Raw genomic sequence first — 22,052 nt, 5'->3', positions numbered from 1 at the left:
TTATTTTTGGGAAGCCTATTCGATCCTGAGTTCGGATAGCTAAAGTTTGTACGTGAAAATAATTTCTAAAGATACACACTTTCAGTTTTTTTCCGAACTCACTTCACTCGTGCAAAAGATGGAAGCTTCACTCGCGCTGCTCGTGCTAGCACACGTCGAGATCAAACACCCGCTGGAAGTCCGATTATGCTGCTTACGTGTCCTAATCATTTGAGAGATTGCTCAGAAAACCAGGTGTTTTAATAGGCGTATATGTACTTCGGCCGATTAGGATGAGCAGACGTTTAATGCCATATTCGGCATACTGACATAATCTGTTAATATTGAATTACTCGTGTAAATGTACTCAGTGGCACCAGATTAACTGTTAGTGTTTAAACATGATGTGCCAGCGGTTGCAACTGCTCTTTTCAAAGGACAAAGAAAGACAATTGATGTGAAAAAACTAAAATTGTCTTTAAACCTCATAGACAAATTCTCCTTTAAATGCATGTTTCTCTTTCTGCCCTTCATGTCCTTACTGGAGTTCTCATGGAAAGTTTACCACTTCCTCTATGACTTGTTGTGTCTTTACCTTAAACTGTTTCTCCAACTGCGTCCTGCCGGAGGACCCTGGGGTCAGGAGGTCATTGACGTAGCTGTGGATGAGGCTGGAGGAAACCTCCGTCTCCTTGCCCAAGATGGCCTCCACCAGGGCGTCGTGGATGAACACATACTGCTCCTTAATGCACAGGGAAAGTAGGGGTTGAAAGCCTTAGTTGGGTGTTGACATTCGTACAGTTTTGGAAAGGTAACAGGACAACTGATCATAGCAGATTCACTGTTTTCTTGTTGGTATCAGACCTGGGATCAAAAAGTATTCTTTCAAATACTTTAGAAGCCTTTATTTGAGCTTTTCTGGCACAATGGCACCAATGGGAAAAGTCCCAAAAGTGCAACCCCCCCCTCTGGCTGAGCTCTCACCTCTGTCTGTACCAGGTGGTTCCTCTGTGTGCGGATGTGTTTGAGGAAACCCATGATGTTGACCGTGCCCTCTTCTTTGATCTGCTTCAGCATGCTATCCAACACTATGTAGGTGCCAGTCCTGCCTACGCCCGCACTGGAAACACACCGAGGTACACAATTTAGTTTACATTTAAGAGACACATTTAAATAGAGAATTGTGAAGAACTTGGATAGAGGAAGGTTCTTATATAGATTGTGAATCCTGGTATTTTGAGTTCACTCTAGTTCTCTATGAAATAATGTTCCGTGTTGACCTTCTCAGCTGGACTAGATGAAAGCAGCCACAGAATGCATGAGAGATTGCATTTAATGGAGGACCAAGTCCATTCTATTCTATTTCTATGCCAGTCCGAATGTAAATTTACTTCCTAAATTGAATCATTCACATATAGAAGATGAGCCATTTTTAATTCATTGAATTTCGGTGGGGGAAAATGATATTGACCTCAAAGCTATTCTATACATTCTGCAAATCTATGGCTTCCCACCTGCAGTGCACTACGACAGGCCCCATGTCATCTGTCCTGGCTTTGGAGGACTTCTGGACGAAGGTGAGCACGGGGAGTGTGTACTCAGGCACGCCCATGTCTGGCCACTGGGTGTAGTGGTACTGTGTCACGGTCCGCTCGTTAATCCGCCCCTTCAGTGAACCCTGGGGTTGGCGGGAGGAAACAGGAAGTGGTGAACAGGATGGGACTTTGGCTGTCACTTTGACACTTGGGATTCGTGAGCTCCATACGAAATGTTCAGAAACGAAAGCTGTAATGATGTAGTGCTTCAACTGACTTGTAGGGTAGGTGCAACAAAAGTAGATAATATATGTGAGGAAGTAGAGGTGAAACTATTAATGGTGAATGAGAGGTAAATGTGATGTAAATAGTGTGACCTCTAACCTTTTGGACCTTGGTGTTCCTGAGGGTGAAAGTTCTCTCGGTGTAGTGGGCCAGAACCTTGCTGCTCTTCACTGTCACCAGGAAACCACCGTACTCATCCTGGCTCTCCAGGGGCCAGTACTGGTCACACTTCCTCTGAGAGACACAGCGAAACACTTCCGTGTACTTTCATGAATAAACTATTTATAAACTATTACTAAATATGTATAAGCCGTATAGGTGGCCCCGGTCTCTCACCCGTCCCTTCTCCACCAGGTTGGTAATCATGATGATGACGCCCACGTTCTGCTCCCACACCATCCTCCAGAAGTCCTCGGTGCTGGACTTGAGAGGGCCCTGGGCCGCGATGTAGGCCCTGGACTTGTTGAAACCCTGTGGAGGGAAGGTAAAGAGAAAGAGAGTGAACAACAGATTAGCTCCTGACACGTCAACAAGACATTTGTCCTCATAACACTGCTAACATCTGACGTTATTGTGCAGATAGAAATGCAACAAAAAAACGTATTACGTCAACGTAGTTTGCGTTAATGTAATCTCCACTCTTCCCGTCTTTGTCAGCCTGGGTTGAGAGTCTTACTCGGCTGTGGTCATCTAGGAGTGGAGGAGGAAAGAGATAAGCTGGGTGCGTTCAACAATGTATGTGTGTGTACATGCGTTTGAAGCTGCATGTTTGACTTACAGGCCAGGATATTGATGTATCGGTTCTTGTTCTTGTTGTCTGGATGGTTGGAGCCGTCTGCGGTGATACCCAGGTCCACTGTGCACATCTGCACCTCCTAAAAAAACACATGACCTTCAGCACTCCGCCCATAACATCCCACCATCCTCCATTACTACGCAGCCAAACAAAAATGTGTCATCATGCCTGACAAAAACGTCAACATGGGCAGCTGGAAATGTGACAAACATCTACACACGATTACTACAGAAATAATCTAATCAAAAGAGAAAAGGGAGACACAGCTTACCTCGTAACACTCTTTCAATATCTAATGGAGGGGGGGGGGGGGGGTGAGAATGCAAAAAGCACAGCAATGTAATGTCATGACACAAGGTGAGCAAATAACAAGAAAACTGTTTGTGGGCAAATCTCAACTTAAAGACACTGTTCATGCGATACACAGGGCTTAAAAAGTGGCTTTCAGATTCACTCGATGTACCATGTGAATGTCCTTATATTAGCTTTGACTTACAAACCTATTTTTGTGTTATTGACAACACTTACACATGTATGCATTTACACTGATAAAATGCCAAGCTGGATTTAACATGGTAATAGTAAATATCCAGTTGAACCTATCTTAACTTGAGCCAGAGAAACATCAACATCCATGAATGCAGTGTAGATTATGATACACTTGTAAGTCACAGTGGTAAGGACAACATACATGGCTCCTCAGAGGAATCTGGGCCTGTAGCATGTAGCATGAGAGAGAGTGTGAGTTTGAATGGCCATCACAGTGCATAGCCTACCGCCTCATAAGGTTTCTGCATGCTGACCTTAAAATAATGACAGCCGCCGTGTAACATCGCAAACGACACGTAACAATTTCACCAAGATGGATACACACAGAACAGCATTAACTCAAAACACAGGTAGACAGCTGACTTGAAACACGTAACCAATAAATACTAGTGTTTTTGTCATAAACTATATCCTGTCTTCTGAGGGAGCAAAGGTTACAGAACTTGACAGCACACCTCAAACTCCCGGGAGAATGCGTTGGTGTGGTGGAGCGCTGTCACGTGCTTGACAAACTGCTTCACCGCAAAGGCTTCATGTTCATCTGAAAGGCAGAGAGCAAAGGTATTGAGATGATCAACAAAAGTCCTTTATCAGAATGAACGTTTGAAACGCCACACTCTGTCAGAAGCAGATGTTGAGTGAGGTAGTGTTAATGACAGAGGTAGGCTTGATGAAAATGTAGAGCATGGACAGATGGAGCGGGTAACTGTCTACATGGCTCTGTGCTTGTTAACACTTTTATCTGTGTGTGTGTGTGTGTGTTTTGTATTGCGTGAGAGTGTGCTTGTCTCAGGATGGTTACCTGTAGCTGTAAGCAATGGTGTGGGTGGAACAGATATGACTCTGGGCGATGTGTTGTCCTCTATGTAGAAATGGGCAGTCTGGAAACACTTCCTGTGGAAACATATGTATGATGATATAAGTTAATAAACAATAAACTTGTATTAGATGAGATGGAAAAAAAGCTTTATATTTGTCTCCGTGACCTATTGCCATTGATTTTTTAAACTTTTTGTCCAAAAAAATATAGCTTTTATCCATCTCATCTAACCCAAAAGAGGTATTTGTATGCTTTGTTCTCATTTGGTGAAAAATGTGCAAATTTTTTTGACAAAGACAATAATAATATTGGTATTATGATTGAGTAAAATGTAATAAAAAGACAATAACTGTAGATATATTTTTGAGACGCTCAGAGACAAGAAAGGCCTAAAAAACACTTTTGTTGTTGTGTTTTTTAAGATCCAAAGACAACCACAGATGTTGGCGAACATAATCTGTCCGTAACACAGGAAAAAAAATCCTTCTAATCTCGGACACGTTTTTAACAGGATCACGCATTTCTCTTCGATGAGCCTGTGTTCAGCTACCCAGAAATGGACATCGCCACACAGATTACTCTGGACGACAAAACCATCAAGGAGATGTCCCCAGTAGACAACATGTTTGCGTTTCTAAAAGACGTACCCACTTTGCTAAACCCAAGTGCACAGCTATGGGGTGGCCAAATGAACACTGTGTCACCAGGGGAAGTACAAGGACATGGAAGGGATTACAGCAATTTAGCCTCGCGCCACTCGTTTTACAAGACGCCTTCATGTCGGACATAATGAGACGCAGGCCCTTTCCCCCTCCTACTCCAGCCGAGGCCCTGTTCCCCAACCACTGGACGACCCCGAGCCCCCGAGCTCAACACTCTACACCCTGAGTGGGGTACATCTATCAGATTTAATCCCTTAGCAGCGCCAAGATTACTGTGGCTTAACATGAAAATACAAAAACAAGGCAGAAAGCATGAACAATATGTCACGTCTCCAGCCCAGTGGAGGAGAAATGTACAGTCTTAAAGGGTTTACATTTTTTAAAATGTGTCCTTGATTGGATTGCAGGTTATTTTACTGTCCGACCGGTCAGTATGCCGCCACAGGGAAAAGTAGTATTTTTCTATGATTTCAGTTTGGGCAAAATATCTTTATTCCTGAAGACGCGCAACTCTGAATGCTGACAGTTATGTGTAAGTGAACCTACCCAAACACAGCAAAGCTCATGTGAAAAGCCAGACATCAAACCGTAGTGAAGATATTGGATGTGTCATGGGGAAGTGTGTGAGAGTGAGAAGGAGATTGGGCCCGTGTCACAGAAGATTAGGCCTCCCAGTGAGACAGACAAATATGAGGTTCTTAAGGTCAACCCCCTCCCCCCTTCGCATACGCCACCTCCCGCTTCACTCCACCCGTGCCCCCTGATGTCTGGGGACCAACCAGACCCAATCCTCAGCGACAGATGAATAACAATATGACAGGTATCAACCCTGAGGCAGTTCCACACAGCTGTTCCATTGGGAGGCATGAGGTTTACTGGTGCCAGTGTGTGTGGAGCCTATCAATGCAGAAAGGAAGCTGTTGTTCATGTGCTGTAGCTTAGCTGTCTGATTATACAGATGATGCTTAGGGTCAGAGGGGTGGAAACGATACTCATCATCATAATTGGATTTAATAATCATAATCATTATGGATCGAATAATAATCATTATGGCTCTAATAAGAATGGATTATGGCTCTAATAAGAATGGATTATGGATCGAATAGGAATGGATTATGGATCGAATAGGAATGGATTATGGATCGAATAGGAATGGATTATGGATCGAATAATAATCATAATCATTATGGATCTAATAATAATAGATGATGGATGCAATAAGAATAGATTATGAATCTAATATTAATGGATTATGGATCGAATAAGAATGGATTATGGATCGAATAGGAATGGATTATGGATCTAATAATAATCATAATCATTATGGATCTAATAATAATAGATGATGGATGCAATAAGAATAGATTATGAATCTAATATTAATGGATTATGGATCGAATAAGAATGGATTATGGATCTAATAATAATCATTATAGATCAATAATCATTATGGATCTAATAATAACCATCCTCCTTCTCTTCCTCCTTCTTCTCCTCCTCCACCTGCTCCTCCTGGTCTTACCTCCAGTAGATGAGGATGCCCACCAGGATGATGAGTCCCACGAAGGTGAGGGTGGAGACCACCGCCAGAGGGACCACGGCCCTCCTCTCCTTATCCCTGGCCAGACCCACCCTGGACTCATGGCTGCTGTTACTGGCCTCTGTAAGTGGGGTGAAAATAGATAAGGAGGGGACAATGGATGAGGAGTGAGCTAATGTTGACTACTGAGACACACAACACAACTCCCACAACAAATCATTCACTCAATCAGCCTCTACAGTGGCAAGAAACCCGTTGGAATTACCTGGATTTCTGTGTAAATTGGTAATACAATGTGATCTGATCATTATCTAAGTCACAACAATATAAAAAACACAGTGTGCTTTAACTAATAACACACAAACAATTACACGTTTTCATGTCTTTATTGAACACACTGTGTAAATATTCACAATGCAGGGTGGGAGAAGTATGTGAACCCTTGGATTTAATAACTGGTTGACCCTCCATTGGTAGCAATAACCTCAACCAAACATTTTCTGTGGTTGTGGATCCGACCTGCATAACGGTCAGGTCGAATTTTGTCCCATTCCTCTTTACAAAACTGTTTCAGTACAGCAATATTCTTGGGATGTCTGGTGTGAACCACTCTCTTGAGGTCATGCCACAGCATCTCAATCAAGTTGAGGTCAGGACTCTGACCGGGCCACTCCAGAAGGTGTATTTTCTTCTGTTGAAGCCATTCTGTTGTTGATTTACTTTGTTTTGGGTTGTTGTCCTGTTTCATCACCCAACTTCTGTTGAGCTTCAATTGACGGACAGATGGCCTTACATTCTCCTACAAAAGGTCTTGCTAAACTTGGGAATTAATTTTTCCTTCGATGACAGCAAGCTGTACAGACCCTGAGGCAGCAAAGCAGCTCTAAACCATGATGCTCCTTCCACCATACTTTACAGTTGTGATCAGGGTTTTGATGTTGGTGTGCTGTGCCTTTTTTTCTCTGTTGTGTGTTCCTTCCAAACAACTCAACTTTAGTTTAATCTGTCCACAGAATATTTTACCAGTAGAGCTGTGGAACAACCAGGTGCTCTTTTGTGAACATCAGATGTGCAGCAATGGTTTTTTTTGGACAGCAGTGGCTTCTTCCGTGGTGTCCTATGAACACCATTCTTGTTTAGTGCTTTACGTATCGTAGACTCGTTAACAGAGATGTCAGCATGTTCCAGAGATTTCTGTCATCTTTAGCTGACACTCTAGGATTCTTCTTAACCTCACTGAGCATTCTGCGCTGTGCTCTTGCAGTCATCTTTGCAGGACGGCCACTCCTAGGCAGTGTAGCAACAGTGCTGAACTTTCTCCATGTATAGACACTTTGTTTTACTGTGGAATGATGAACATCAAGGCTTTTAGAGATACTTTTGTAACCATTTCCAGCTTTATGCAAGTCAACCATTCTTAATCTTGGGTCTTCTGAGATCTCTTTTGTTTGAGCCATGGTTCACATCAGGTAATGCTTCTTGTGAATAGCAAGCTCACATTTTGTGAGTGTTTTTTTATAGGGCAGGGCAGCTCTAACCAACATCTCCAATCTCATCTCAATGACTGTACTCCAGCTTAGCTGACTCCTGACTCCAATTAGCTTTTGGAGAAGTTATTAGCCTAGGGGTTCAGATACTTTTTCCCAACCTACAGTGTGAATGTTTAAGTTATGTATTCAATATAGACAAGAAAAATACAATAATTTGTGTTATTAGTTTAAGCATACTATGTTTGTCTATTGTTGTGACTTAGATGAAGATCAGATAACATTTTATGACCAATTTATGCAGAAATCCAGGTAATTCCAAAGGGTTCACATACTTTTTCTTGCCATTGTACATACTGACTCACGAACACTTCAGTAGTAAATCAATACACCCACTCAGTACTCAAGAACAAACATCGCAAAGGTTGAGCAAGTAATGCAATATAAACACGTGATTTCACATAGAGGTGAGACAAAACTTGGCAAGTGAAACGTGTTAGCATCGAACTACTCTAGCATTTGAACTACATGTATTGTCGTTTTGTACCCCAAAAAAGCACTTTTAAAGAATTGTCCAACTTGTCTTTGTGTTCTAATACATCGACTAATTCAGAGCTCCTGCTTGAACTACGTTGACTTGTTGACTTCAATTTGAAACGCTACCCTAGACCTTTGCTTCAACATCTTTATACCCATTCAGCGAACAAATCTAAACCCCTAGCGACCTCTCTAAACCTTATACAATGGTGGCAATAAGGATGAAAGTGAACACAAATGCTTTCACATAGTTAACATGCACTAAAGGTTAGTTCATGAGTATGGCTCGAAGCTTGAAGCACACAATGGCTTAAATCTATGGGACTTTCAACGCAGCAAAGGTATAAGAAGTGTGAACGAGTGGAGACCATAAAAACCTATTGGGCAAAAATGTTTTCTGCCCGCTTCTAATGCAAAGACTTAAATGCAAGTGATAGTTTCTATCGATGAGCTGTTTTGTCTGGGGTCTGAATGATGACAAAGACATGGAATATTAAAGAGGTCATAAATCTGAAAAGATTCTAAACAGGGGCCCTGAGACCATCTCAAGTGTTTTGTGAATTACATTGACTGTTTAATGGGGAATTTGACCACTCGTGGTCTGCTAAGGCAAACAATCTATTTTGGTGCGAGTTGGGATCTGCAAGAGATCTGATGCCTTTTACAGGATGGCGCATGATGTTACAGCCAACACACAGTAGAGACACAGGCACAGGCAAGTAAATGTGAATGAATATAACAGAAAATATGTAACAAAGAACACTGAAATGATGATGACTATGGAACTGATTGTGAACTTCAACATGATCCTGACACAGTCAGAGTGGCCTGGATCTAAATTGTTAGGAGGTCTACAATCAAAATGTATAAAAAAAGTCATGTCTTTGTTCTACAAAGAAAGGCCATGAGGGTGAACACACACACAGGCACAAACACTCTCACAGACACTTTCATCTTATGGGATTTTAGTTATCGTAGACAGGTGGTGTGTTAGGTGATGTGCCTCCCTAAATTCCAGAGTATTTCCTGTTCCATTGGCATCATGGGAGCTGTAGTTTTCCCCAATCCAACAGGTGCAGCACTGTGCCTTGCCTTGATGTACGGGGAGATGTTGCCCCCTTGTGGATGTTTGTTTTACCTGCGATTGGCTCCTCCTCCTCAGAGTCTCTCTCTGTGCGCTCGGGGATACTGAAGTCTGAGGACATCTCGTTGTCGTATGGGCTCTCACCCTGTCCCGAGCCACTCTGCTCCTCCCCACCTAGCGGCCAGGGCACCGCCGCAGTTATCGCAGATACTGTTGCCGTGCTCCCCGCCGTCTCTGTGGCGACGGCACTGCCACTCTCACTCTCAAAGTAAAACGCAGAGGAGCGTTCATCATTGTCGGAATCGGGAGAGGCGGCAACCTCAGAGGTGAATGAGGGGGGTGCGGTGGGGATATAAGGGAGCATTCCCTCCCCTGAGGCCGAGGCCGAGGCTGAACTCTGAATCCTGTCCCACTCTTCATCTAGCTCCTCCTGAGCTTCTCCCGACAGGGTCGAGCCAGACGCATTACTGTCTACCGTCTGCAGGTCAGGGGTGAGGGTGGGGGTGACGGGGGAGGCCGTGCGGGAGGAAGAGGAGGAGGGGGCGGAGGTTCGGAGGGCCGAGACCCAGCGGTCCTTGGAGCGGGGCGGCGTGGCTGTAACAGAAACGTGCAGGTCACCATGGGAACCGGAGAGAGGAGGATGAGGAACAGGAGGAGAGGAGGAGGAAGAGAAGAGAGGCTGACCTACAGACGGGTTGGTGGAGCCCGCCAGAGATGAATGGATGAGATGGTCTAAGTCGCTACCGGAGGAGTAGAGCGCTAGGCTAGCCGCCCCCCAGTCAGACGTGGGCAGGGGGAGGTGAGGAGAGGCATGCAACCAGGAAGAGGACGAGGTGCCATCCAGAGAACAGCTACACAACGACTCCACACCATTGCTAGCTACCGTGAACCCTCCGCCACCATCAACAACCCACGACAGAGAAGACTCTATTACACCGCCCGTAGCATAACTAGAGTCCCCCAGCCTGCCATAGACATAGTCAGTGATTCCCGGGGTGGCCCCGGACAGAGAGAAGTCACTAGAGAGGAGAAGAGAAGGCTGCAGGGAGAGAGAGGCTGCAGGGAGCGGTCTAGAGGCTAGCTCAGACAGGTCCCACTCGATGGGCGAGTCAGGGAGAGTTTGAAGGGGGGGAGTGTCACTAAATAGTGCGGGGTCACCTGAGGCCATGGATGAAGAACCAGACAACACATCGCCATCACCACTATCATCATCGCCTTCATCGCCAACACCATGAGAGACTACGGTCTCCCAACCAGACAGGGGGTGTGAGGGGTGAGGGAGGAGAGGCAGGGTGGGGGAGGAGAGGGAGGAGGGAGCGAGGAATGAGTCACCACTAGACAACAGTGCTGTAGCAGCATGCGGGGAGTCCCGAGCAGGAGGGGTCACAGACGACACAGGTCTAGACGAAGGAGGGGCATGCAGGCAGGTGGTGGGGGCATTGCTAGGGGCGGAGCCGGGGTAACCAGGGTTCGACGTGTCACACACAGGAAGGGTGGAGGGGAGGATCTCACCGTTGAACACCGGCTGCGTGGTCTGCGAGAGAACGCTGCCGAAGGAGGAGGCAGTGGACGAAAACAAGGGCATGCTGGGACTTGTAGGCTGTGGTGGTACCCCCTGAAAAAGGGAGGGGGAAGAAGTGGCCACGGTCCAGCTTTCCGGGAGAGGGATGGCCATGGGAACACCGCTGCCTTTGTCGCTTGGGACGGTCACGGGGTGCGCCACCCCTCTGCCCTTCTCCTTTCTGGTTGAGGAAGTGGTGACGTCATCAGTGCGATACAGCGGCATGGTCGCTGTTGTGGTATACTTCTGGGTACTCCCGCTCCCTCTGCTGCCTGGTGAGACAGCCCCCTCTGCTGGAGCTCTGGTCGTGGTGCGGTACCTTACACTCGGCTCCGTGGACGTATGGGATCGGTTGGGCTGAGTGGTCTTGAAAGGAGACCCTGGAGTGGTGGTTCTCCTCTGGACAGAAGGGGTGGTTGTTCTGATACCAGGCAAGGGGAGGCTTGGTAGGCCAGTGGTTGTTTTGGGCCTGGTCGTCGTAGAGCTTGGGGTGGTCCAGTCCATGTCATTGTCCTGGTCTTCACCCGGTTCAACCCGGGGTCCATAGTCCTCCTGGTGGGGAAAGACACAGTCACACACCACATATACTGATGCCTTGTTATGAGACACTACTCCTTGTCCTATGTTTAAATTCATGGTTTTTCTTGCAGTACGCTACAGACAGGATCACCACATTGCATTATGAAATAAGTCAAATGTATGTTATATTATGCTTACTTCCTCTGCAAATCCAGTAGAATCTGGATCAGGGGTCTCCTCTGAAAATAACCACAGATGAGAGCGTTAGAAACCCTTTGGAAACAATAAAGAGCAAAATACGTTTTTGGGAGGTAGAAAATATGTATATATATATATATATTTATATTTAAATACGCCTTTTCAACGTCTTGTGCTCACTGGGTTACTGTATGTATGTTCATACTAATAAATAACTAAGACTGATACTGACTGATACAGTCTGACAAGTTAGGAAGATAACAGCCTAGACATTGTTTTTCTTCTGGCCTTCAATTTAGGGCTCTAATCAATCTGTAAAGCTGAAGCATTAAATAAATTGAAAGGTAATTTCCGATTGAGCCGACATATGCATCGTTTACGGTGCATGACAGCATCAGCTGTTCCGGACGTCTGTGTGTTCACGCTCTCCGCGGCCGATGTGAGTAAGACCTTTAAACAGGTCAACATTCACAAAGCCGAAGGGCCAGAAGATTACCAGGATGTGTACTCCGAGCATGCGCTGACCAACTGGCAAGTGTCTTCACTGACATTTTCAACCTCTCCCTGTCTGTCTGTAATAGCAACATGTTTCAAGCAGACCACCATAGTCACTATGCCCAAGGACACTAAGGTAACCTGCCTAAATGACTATCGACCCGAAGCACTCACGTCTGTAGCCATGAAGTGCTTTGAAAGGCTGGTCATGGCTCACAGCAACACCATTATCCCAGAAACACTAGACCCACTCCAATTTGCATACCGCCACAACAGATCCACAGATGATGCAATCTCTACTGCACTCCACACCTAAAAGGAACACCTATGTGAAAATGCTGTTCATTGACTACAGCTCAGCGTTCAACACCATAGTGCCCTCAAAGCTCATCACTAAGCTAATGACCCTGGAACTAAACCTCCCTCTGCAACTGGATCCTGGACTTCCTGACGGGCCGCCCTCAGGTGGTAAGGGTAGGTAACAAAACATCCGCCACGCTGATCTTCAACACGGGGGCCCCTCAGGGGTGCGTGCTCAGTCCCTTCCTGTAATACCTGTTCACTCATGACTGCACGGCCAGGCACGATTCGAACTACAGCTGCACCATTGAGAGCATCCTGACAGGTTGCATCACTGCCTTGTATGGCAACTGCTCGGCCTCCGACCGCAAGACACTATAGAGGGTAGTGTGCACTGCCCAGTACATCACTGGGGCCAAGTTTCCTGCAATCCCGGACCTCTATACCAGGCTGTGTCAGAGGAAGGCCCTAAAAATTGTCAAAGACTCCAGCCACCCTAGTCATAGACTGTTCTCTCTGCTACCACATGGCAAGCGGTACCGGAGCACCAAGTCTAGGTCCAAGAGGCTTCTAAACAGCTTCTACCCCCAAACCATAAGACTCCTGAACATTTAATCAAATGGCTACCCAGACTATTTGCATCCCCCCCTCTTCTTATCTTATCTTAATTGCATAAGTCACTTTAATAACTCGAATAATAATATTATCTCAATTACCTCGACTAACCGGTGCCCCAGCACATTGACTCTGTACCGGTACCCCCTGTATATAGCCTCCACATTGACTCTGTATCGGTACCCCCTGTATATAGCCTCCACATTGACTCTGTACCGGTACCCCCTGTATATAGCCTCCACATTGACTCTGTACCGGTACCCCCTGTATATATCCTCTCTATTGTTGTTTTACTGCTGCTCTTTAATTACTGTTACATTTATTGTTATATTTCTGTCCGGGTACTTTTCTTAAAACTGCATTGTTGGTTAAGGGCTTGTCAGTAAACATTTCACTGTAAGGTCTACGCTGAATAAAACAGGTGTATGTGACAGTGCAGTGCAATGCAATTGTTGGTTAAGGGCTTGTCAGTAAACATTTCACTGTAAGGTCTACGCTGAATAAAACAGGTGTATGTGACAGTGCAGTGCAATGCAGTGTCCACTAAAGCAGGAACAGCCTTTAAACTTCAATCACGCTGTAAAGCTGAACTTCCACAATGCGGATTGAACAGAGAGCCCTTACTTACAACTTTGACAATTAGTAACAATGACATTGTATTCTCAGATATTGGCCCCATTGGCAAACCCAGTGACGTTCTTACAGACAGACACTTCACTTCAAACATACTTTAAACTGTAACTGAAAGAATAACCACAAGGAGACACTCACACACACAAACAGGTTGAGTATTTTGTGAAAACCATTCTGTTTTTTATGGTATTTGTTTGATGAACTGGGTGCAAAAACTTTATTTTAATTCACAGATTGGTCTTCGGGTCCAGGATAGAGGCTTGACAAAAATCTTCGGAAGCTTGATATCCACATCTTTCAATGGGTCCACAGTATATGAAGCGGCAAGTCATTAGATAGTATGAACCTATATTAGAAATCTTGGTGAATATGTTGCTGTCTCACCAGGTGAGAGAGAGGGAGAGGGAGAGGGAGAGGGAGAGAGGAGAGGGAGAGGAGAGGGAGAGGGAGAGGGAGAGGGAGAGGGAGAGGGAGAGAGAAATAACAACAGGAGGGAAAGTTATCCACAGGTAGTACTTCCGCGTCAGCACAAACTGAGTGTTAACGCACCCATGCACATGCACACACAGGCCCACGCACACACACATCCTCTTACCTGGATGGGACTAAGTTACACATCATGGAGGCCTCAGGCCAGATCAGAGTGGGTTTGTAAAGCATGAGGTGGGTTTTTCAAAAGTTAAGTGGAGAGGGAAGGGATGAATGAATGAATTCACAAACACGATTCACAAATGAGTTGTTTTGTCACCACAATTGTCACAGCACATTCGGTCACACAATTGTTTCAAGTCATTTGGATGAGTGTACACAATTCATGCACATCGAAATATGATGCCGAGTATTTTTTAGCAAGACAAAATGTGTTTATTATAAACTTACAATTCAGGATATACAGAGAACCCATCATTTCATACAAATGGTGCACATGAGCAAACATTCTCTTACGGTGACAGGAGGAAAAGATGCCATTTCAAAACAAAAGTGCAATTTTTTATATTTTGTGTGACATAGAAGGTACACGTGGAATAACCTTTGACCTTAAACAAACAGATTGAGGGGGGCATTCTTCCGTCTTAGAAATCAAAGCACACTTGAAAAGGGTACAAAGAAAGATGAACAGAAGATTTCACCAGAGACAGAGTACAATACACGCAATACATTTACTGTGGCACATAGAGGAACTGGGTGCCTGTTTAAAGGAGCAGAACTAGACAAAGAGAAGAGAATCTGGGGGGGGGGGGGGGGGCTTCTCAAATCACAAACAACGTCATACAGGGAGGATGGCCAAGACGGCTAGGGAAACAGAAGTGGCTCTGGAAACCAGCGACAGTTCGGTGGGTGTGAAATGTGTGGTCATTTGCGGACACCAATCAGAAACCACGACAGAACTACATCTTTAACTTCTTCAGAATTCCCTTAACACAATCTGGTCATACTCTATCTGAGAAGCCTTCAGGGCATCTTATCGGCAAACTGACTGACTAGACTACACTAGCGGTAAGACTTTGCTGTTAAGACCATTAAAGCATACAGTAAAGGGAACTGGTTTGAAAATGATCAACCGTCTCTGTTTGGTCTCTACTCTCTGTCAGCAGAACGCTACGGCAGAGTATAACACACCCACCCCCCCTATGTACGGTCTGTGTAGACGTATTGGCGGTCGCTGTCGCTCTTACCGGGGTCGTCGATCGGCATGTCGACAGTCAGCTGCTCGCTCACACGGCCGTACAGACCGTTGGTGCAGACCGCCAAGACCTGAACCACGTAGCTGGTGTTGGCCATCAGGTCCTGCAATATGGCCCCCTGGGGAACGACGGGAAGAGGGGAGTACATGGGGTTTAGGGTGGAGGCGATGTGGAGGGTTATACTTTTGTAGGATCTGTTCTTGCTTTCAGTTCTTTAGTTTCTTTGTTTGTTTCTTCATCCATTCCCTCATTCACACAAACCTTCCAAAATGTGATTGGCCTCAGTTGGTGATTTGCGTGTTAGTTTGCTGAGCTCCAGATCACAAGCATTAGTTCCGTGAACAACCTCCGCTACATAAATGTCCCTCACCACATCCTGGTCTCCGTCGGTCAGGTACTCAAAGGCCGGAGGGTCCTCTCCCTGGGCTAGCTTGTAGGTAACTGAGTACTTCTCTATCCCGGCGTCGTACACCGCCCGTGGCCGCTCCCACATCACCAGCAGGCTGGTCAGGTTATGGGGGTCTGCCTGCACGTTCTCCGGCTCTGAACTGCAGACTGAGAGAGAGAGAGAGAGAGAGAGAGAGAGAGAGAGAAGAAACAGAGAAACTTTCAGTGGTAGAAAGAAATGCTGTGTAGAATAAATGTCAAACTTCATTCCGGGCACCAAAATATTTGCATGGGGGAATAATGGTCATCACAAGTGGGTGTTTCTCCCGTTAAGAGAGGTAAACCCATGCCTCATGCCTGTGTCAAAGGTCATCATCAAAGATTAGTGCTGCGGCACTAATGCAGCTCACAGACACACTGAGACTCTGGGATTAAGACAGATTAGAGGGGGGAGAAATTTAAATCAATCCAGATGAGACCTGAGACAATGGCCAGGGACAACAACTAAACCGTTGACACATTATCTACACGATCTACGCTAAAGCCTGCACTTCAGTCTACTTAGTTAGGTATCCTCTTTTCCCAGAAGGGTCATAAGGGCGCCACAAGAGTAGACCATGGAAATCATTTGTGGTGAGGGGGTGAATGCATTCATTTCATGTTTTTAATGATGGTGAGGGATTTAAGAAAGATACTCACATTTGTACTAACCCCTTTTCAACACAAGAGGGCAGAGAAGAGCAAAGAAACAGCAATATTGTTCTCCAGTTCTTTTCTTTATTTTTTATTTTTTGTGATGTGCATCTCACACCGATTCATGTACATTATATATCATATTCAATGCACTGTATCCATTTTCCGAAGACATTTGGAAAGTGCTCTGTGAAAGGGAGGGGGCAGCCACAGTAACCTAGCAACACCTAGCGACCACCAGGTCTAAAGAGGGGAGAAAGAGGGGAGAGAACTTTAAACTGAGAGACTAATACCATTGCTGGCATGTAGGGAAAGAGAGAGACATAAAGATGAGAGTGCGAGAGGGGCTAGTGTATTAGCCTGGTGCCTAAGCATCCACAGCAATTAAATTCTCCCTTCAAGGATATAGAGTCCGGGTATAATTAAGAGAGGCACACACACAGATGCTGACACACATGCTGTCTTATATTGATTGCCTGCCAGCATGCCACATGCTAGTTAAAGTCCTGATTAATGCTGATGTCTAACCAGAAAACACACAACACACTGCCATCACGGCTTTAGTAGGGTCAGGAACCAGTCATAGTATGATACATCAAATGAGCTCTGAGACAGCCACAGTGTTCCATGTGTAGGTGTGTGTGTGTGCGTCACAGATTACCTTTGCCCATAACAAGCTGCAGGTTCTCAGTTGGGTTACCAGTCTTGCCTCACATGTATCAAAATCCACCTATGACATTTTAATAGTCCACCAAAAGTGTCACTAATATATTTAAGATGTTTGTTATTGGTATGTTGGCTATTTTCTGCTCAGAATGAAGCATTCTATGCTCTGCTGCAATGCCAATGTAGGCTTAATACATATTAATGCTCTATTTGTCTGCGAGTTACTTGGCAGCAGACTTTATTCCAGCCCAGCATTAACAAACCTGAATCTATTCATCACCTAATCATCAAGACCATGATTAGTTGAATCAGGTGTTAGTGCCAAGAACCAGGAGTGAATACGACAGATGGTTGGATGGATTATTGGAGACAGACAGACAAGACAGACAGGTACATACTGGGAATGAGGACCTCCTCTGACAGACAGACAGACAGACAGACAGGTACATACTGGGAATGAGGACCTCCTCTGACAGACAGACAGACAGACAGGTACATACTGGGAGTGAGGACCTCCTCTGACAGACAGACAGACAGACAGACAGACAGGTACATACTGGGAATGAGGACCTCCTCTGACAGACAGACAGACAGACAGACAGGTACATACTGGGAGTGAAGACCTCCTCTGACAGACAGACAGACAGACAGACAGACAGGTACATACTGGGAGTGAGGACCTCCTCCTCTGTCAGACAGACAGACAGGTACATACTGGGAATGAGGACCTCCTCTGACAGACAGACAGACAGGTACATACTGGGAATGAGGACCTCCTCTGACAGACAGACAGACAGACAGACAGACAGGTACATACTGGGAATGAGGACCTCCTCTGAAAGACAGGTACATACTGGGAATGAGGACCCCCTCTGACAGACATACAAACAGACAGGTACATACTGAGAGTGAGGACCTCCTCCTCCTCTGACAGACAGACAGGTAGGTACATACTGGGAGTGAGGACCTCCTCTGACAGACAGACAGACAGGTACATACTGGGAGTGAGGACCTCCTCTGTGCCAGTGTAGGAGGAGAAGGCCTGGCCCATGAACTGCTGCTGCTGCTCCCTGTAGTTGTTCTGCAGGTAGTCCATCAGCATCACGTAGCCCGCCTGCTGCATGGTCATCACCTCACAGAACATCTCCAGCTACAACACAATGAACAGTTATAACCTCTTATGACCCCTCATAGCATAAACTCTAAATAATGTCACAGAGGAAGTCTGCTATATGGTCATCACCTCACAGAACATCTCCAGCTACAACACATGCAACCAACACATTCATACACACATTATTACATAGCTGTAACATGTCTTAATGTTATATAGTCTGCTATATGGTCATCACCTCACAGAACATCTCCAGCTACAACACATGCAACCAACACATTCATACACACATTATTACATAGCTGTAACATGTCTTAATGTTATATAGTCTGCTATATGGTCATCACCTCACAGAACATCTCCAGCTACAACACATGCAACCAACACATTCATACAGAACAATGCCTCTGAGATTTCTAGGAATATTTTAACCAAATTAGTCCCAACATTTATCCACGGCGTAGCCATCATTGTAAAGCCCTAGTTATTTTTTGTTGCTTCGACAAAGTCATTTCTTGAGATTTTTCATTTATTTTATGTGATCAGTGATTCATTTACGTCTGGCCCTCAGTTAAAGATCGACCCTGTCACGTGAACTGAACTCTCCTTTAAATATGGTGAACATTTCATAGTCAAATCATAGTGTAAAATCAGGTGAGCTGGTTCTACTCTTTTTGGCCATTTTCTGGTTTAAATGATACATTTAACCTCTTGAGATGGGAAAACGTGCTTTCTTATTAGGTTCAATATGTTTTCTTTATGACAGAATGTTAAAATGAGGTGAAATCTTCTCAAAATGCACTAACATGATGGCACCACCCACATACTAGTTAATTACTATTATCATGATACATTCTCACAGACCTTCAAAACTATGGGTCATACAGTATTCAGACGTCACACAACCTAACATACAGGCCATCAAAAAATAACTTTCTGTAAATAAGAACATTGCAAATACGAATTTGTTGTTTAATTGACTGGTAAAATAAGGTAAAATAAAATACACACATGCTAGACACATGCATGGATGCCTGTCCTATACACGTCTTCTACAGTTGATTGCGTAACACTGTACAGAACACTGGTCCTCTGACTCACACAGCATTCCAACCAGAGTGGCTGTGAGTGTGACATGACTCGGGCACACCGTGACTCGGGCACACCGTGACTCGGGCACACCGTGACTCGGGCACACCGTGACTCGGGCAGCCTGCGACAGCCATTGGTATGTACTAATGTAATGATAGGTGTGGTGTTGTCTAGAAACACACAGTAGGATTCATGATGACGCTCTTATGGCACAACTTTTGAAAAATACTTTTGCATATGCACAGGCATTGGTTATTAGTTAAGGTTATCAAAACAACAAATATGTGGATACCGTTGTTTGAATATATTGTCTACTGTATCCACGACTGGCGATATGGTAATTCTATCACATAAGAGCTAGTGTACGCCTCCAGGGAGTGTTCTCCCAAAAATGGCCTTTCAAAGTGTTTTGAAACTTGAGACGTGACATTACATACCATACCATACAGAAACGTGAAAACGGGCAGACTGAAAGCCAGTTTAAATGGAAAGAGGGTGTGTGTCAGACAACAGGATGGCAAGAGTTAAAGACTTAAAAGGAGTGTGAGTGCGTGTCTTCCCTGTTTCCCTGGTATTTGTGATTGACAGGTATATAAAAGGAGTAATTAAAACAAACAAAGAAAGGCGCACAGAGGCCTTTACTCTGCTTAAACTGAAACGCATGGTGCTGACACACACACACACACACACGATCAATTATGAATGCAGACATAAATCAAAAGCAGAGGTCTGGCACCAAGTCCGACACAAAAACAAAAAGACATGAAACAGTTTAGAAGTGCCTTGTGAAAACAACCTTGTGTAATGCCTTTTATCTATACAGACGAAGGAATGTATGTGAAGGTCCCGCCCAACCCATTCACACTCTAAAAGACATCTGTCAATTCCCTGTTGCTCACGCTATCTCTTCTTCTGTACTGACAAAAACAACATTTCCACACACTCTCTGATTTCATAAATGCACACACAGGTGTTCAGTTGAAGTCAGAGGTTTACATACACCTTAGTCAAATACATTTAAACTCAGTTTTTCACAATTCCTGACATTTAATCCTTGTAAAAAATTCCCTGTCTTAGGTCAGTCATCACATTCCCAGTGGGTCAGAAGTTTACATACACTCAATTAGTATTTGGTAGCATTGCATTTAAATTGTTGAACTTGGGTCAAACGTTTTGGGTAGCCTTCCACAAGCTTCCCACAATAAGTTGGGTAAATTTTGGCCCATTCCTCCTGACAGAGCTGGTGTAACTGAGTCAGGTTGGTAGACCTCCTTGCTCGCACACTCTTTTTCAGTTCTGCCAACAAATGTTCTATAGGATTGAGGTCAGGGCTTTCTGATGGCCACTCCAATACCTTGACTTTGTTGTCCTTAAGCCATTTTGCCAGAACTTTGAAAGTATGCTTGTAGTCATTGTCCATTTGGAAGACCAATTTGCGACCAAGCTTTAACTTCATGACTGTGGTCTTGAGATGTTGCTCCTCCTGCAGCAAAGCACCCCCACAACATAATGCTGCCACCCCCGTGCTTCACGGTTTGGATGGTGATCTTCGGCTTGCAAGCCTCCCCCTTTTTCGTCCAAACATAACGATATGTCATTATGGCCAAACAGTTCTATTTTTGTTTCATTAGACCAGAGGACAAAAAGTACAATCTTTGTCCCCATGTGCAGTTGCAAACTGTAGTCTGGCTTTTTTATGGCAGTTTTTGAGCAGTGGCTTCTTCCTTGCTGAGCGGCCAATTAGGCTATGTCGATATAGGACTCGTTTTACTGTGGATTTAGATACTTTTGTACCTGTTTCCTCCAGCATCTTCACAAGGTCCTTTGCTGTTGTTCTGGGATTGATTTGCACCTTTCGCACCAAAGTACGTTCATCTCTAGGAGACAGAACGCATCAATGCATCCGCATTGTACAGATGAACATGGTACCTTCAGGCGTTTGAAAATTGCTCCCAAGGATGAATAAGACTTGTGGAAGTCTACAATTTATTTTCTGAGGTATTGGCTGATTTTGCCATGATGTCAAGCAAAGAGGCACTGAGTTTGAAGGTATGCCTTGAAATACATTCACAGGTACACCTCCAATTGACTCAAATGATGTCAATTGGTCTATCAGAAACTTCTAAAGCCATGACATCATTTTCTGGAATTTTCCAAGCTGTTTAAAGGCACAGTCAACTTAGTGTATATAAACTTCTGACCCACTGGAATTGTGAGACAGTTGATTATAAGTGAAATCATCTGTCTGTAAACAATGGTTGGAAACATTACTTGTGTCATGCACAAAGAAGTTGTCCTAACCGACTTGCCAAAACTATAGCTTGTTAACAAGACATTTGTGGAATGGTTGAAAAACAAGTTTTAATGACTCCAACCTATGTGTATGTAAACTTCCAACTTCAACCGTACATGGACACACTCACCTGCGTGTCGGAGATGGCCACAGTGTTCTTGAAGACGATCCACTCCACGGTCTCAGTGCAGGGTGGGGTGGTGAGGGAGCCGTTGTAGATGAAGTACTTCTCTGTAGAGTTGGGCAGGAGGCCACGGAGAGAGAAGGGACCCACCCTCCCACTCTTACCTAGACAGGGTGAAAGTGTAGGGGACACAGACAGAGAAGCAAAAGTGAAATAGAGGAACGGATCAAAAGGAAGAGAGAATGACAGACGATAGAGATGAACCGACACAGGATTACCAATACAGGATAAACGATAGAGGATAACCGACAGAGGATGAACGATAGAGGATAGAGGATGAACAATAGAGGATGAACAATACAGGATAACCGATAGAGGATAAACGATAGAGGATAAACGATAG

At 44.7% G+C, this 22,052-nt stretch overlaps 1 protein-coding gene across 5 annotated transcripts in view; it reads right to left on the bottom strand.

Annotated features, from left to right (window-relative positions):
• LOC109867726 (protein tyrosine phosphatase receptor type Z1) overlaps positions 1-22,052 on the bottom strand; it is a 67,156-nt gene that overhangs the window by 3,922 nt on the left and 41,182 nt on the right. Inside the window, exons 7-24 of one of the 5 annotated variants that reach the window (XM_031801896.1) lie at positions 21,656-21,813; positions 18,026-18,176; positions 15,651-15,835; positions 15,272-15,398; positions 11,553-11,593; positions 10,787-11,387; positions 9,329-9,868; positions 6,149-6,287; positions 3,947-4,038; positions 3,600-3,685; positions 2,867-2,887; positions 2,578-2,674; positions 2,407-2,489; positions 2,136-2,270; positions 1,899-2,033; positions 1,494-1,657; positions 964-1,099; positions 575-721 (exon numbers count right to left, since the gene is read on the bottom strand). In XM_031801896.1, the coding sequence (XP_031657756.1) occupies positions 575-721; positions 964-1,099; positions 1,494-1,657; positions 1,899-2,033; positions 2,136-2,270; positions 2,407-2,489; positions 2,578-2,674; positions 2,867-2,887; positions 3,600-3,685; positions 3,947-4,038; positions 6,149-6,287; positions 9,329-9,868; positions 10,787-11,387; positions 11,553-11,593; positions 15,272-15,398; positions 15,651-15,835; positions 18,026-18,176; positions 21,656-21,813 (3,038 nt within the window). Of the gene's footprint in view, positions 1-574; positions 722-963; positions 1,100-1,493; positions 1,658-1,898; positions 2,034-2,135; positions 2,271-2,406; positions 2,490-2,577; positions 2,675-2,866; positions 2,888-3,599; positions 3,686-3,946; positions 4,039-6,148; positions 6,288-9,328; positions 11,388-11,552; positions 11,594-15,271; positions 15,399-15,650; positions 15,836-18,025; positions 18,177-21,655; positions 21,814-22,052 lie in introns of all 5 variants that reach the window. The other 4 variants (XM_031801894.1, XM_020456993.2, XM_031801895.1 and 1 more) reach the window with 4 other exon arrangements.

The sequence above is a fragment of the Oncorhynchus kisutch genome, linkage group LG22, assembly GCF_002021735.2.
Source record: "Oncorhynchus kisutch isolate 150728-3 linkage group LG22, Okis_V2, whole genome shotgun sequence".
NCBI classification, from domain to species: domain Eukaryota; kingdom Metazoa; phylum Chordata; class Actinopteri; order Salmoniformes; family Salmonidae; genus Oncorhynchus; species Oncorhynchus kisutch.
The sequence above is the reverse complement of the archived record's forward strand: the minus strand, read 5'-3'. Positions and strand labels throughout refer to the sequence as shown.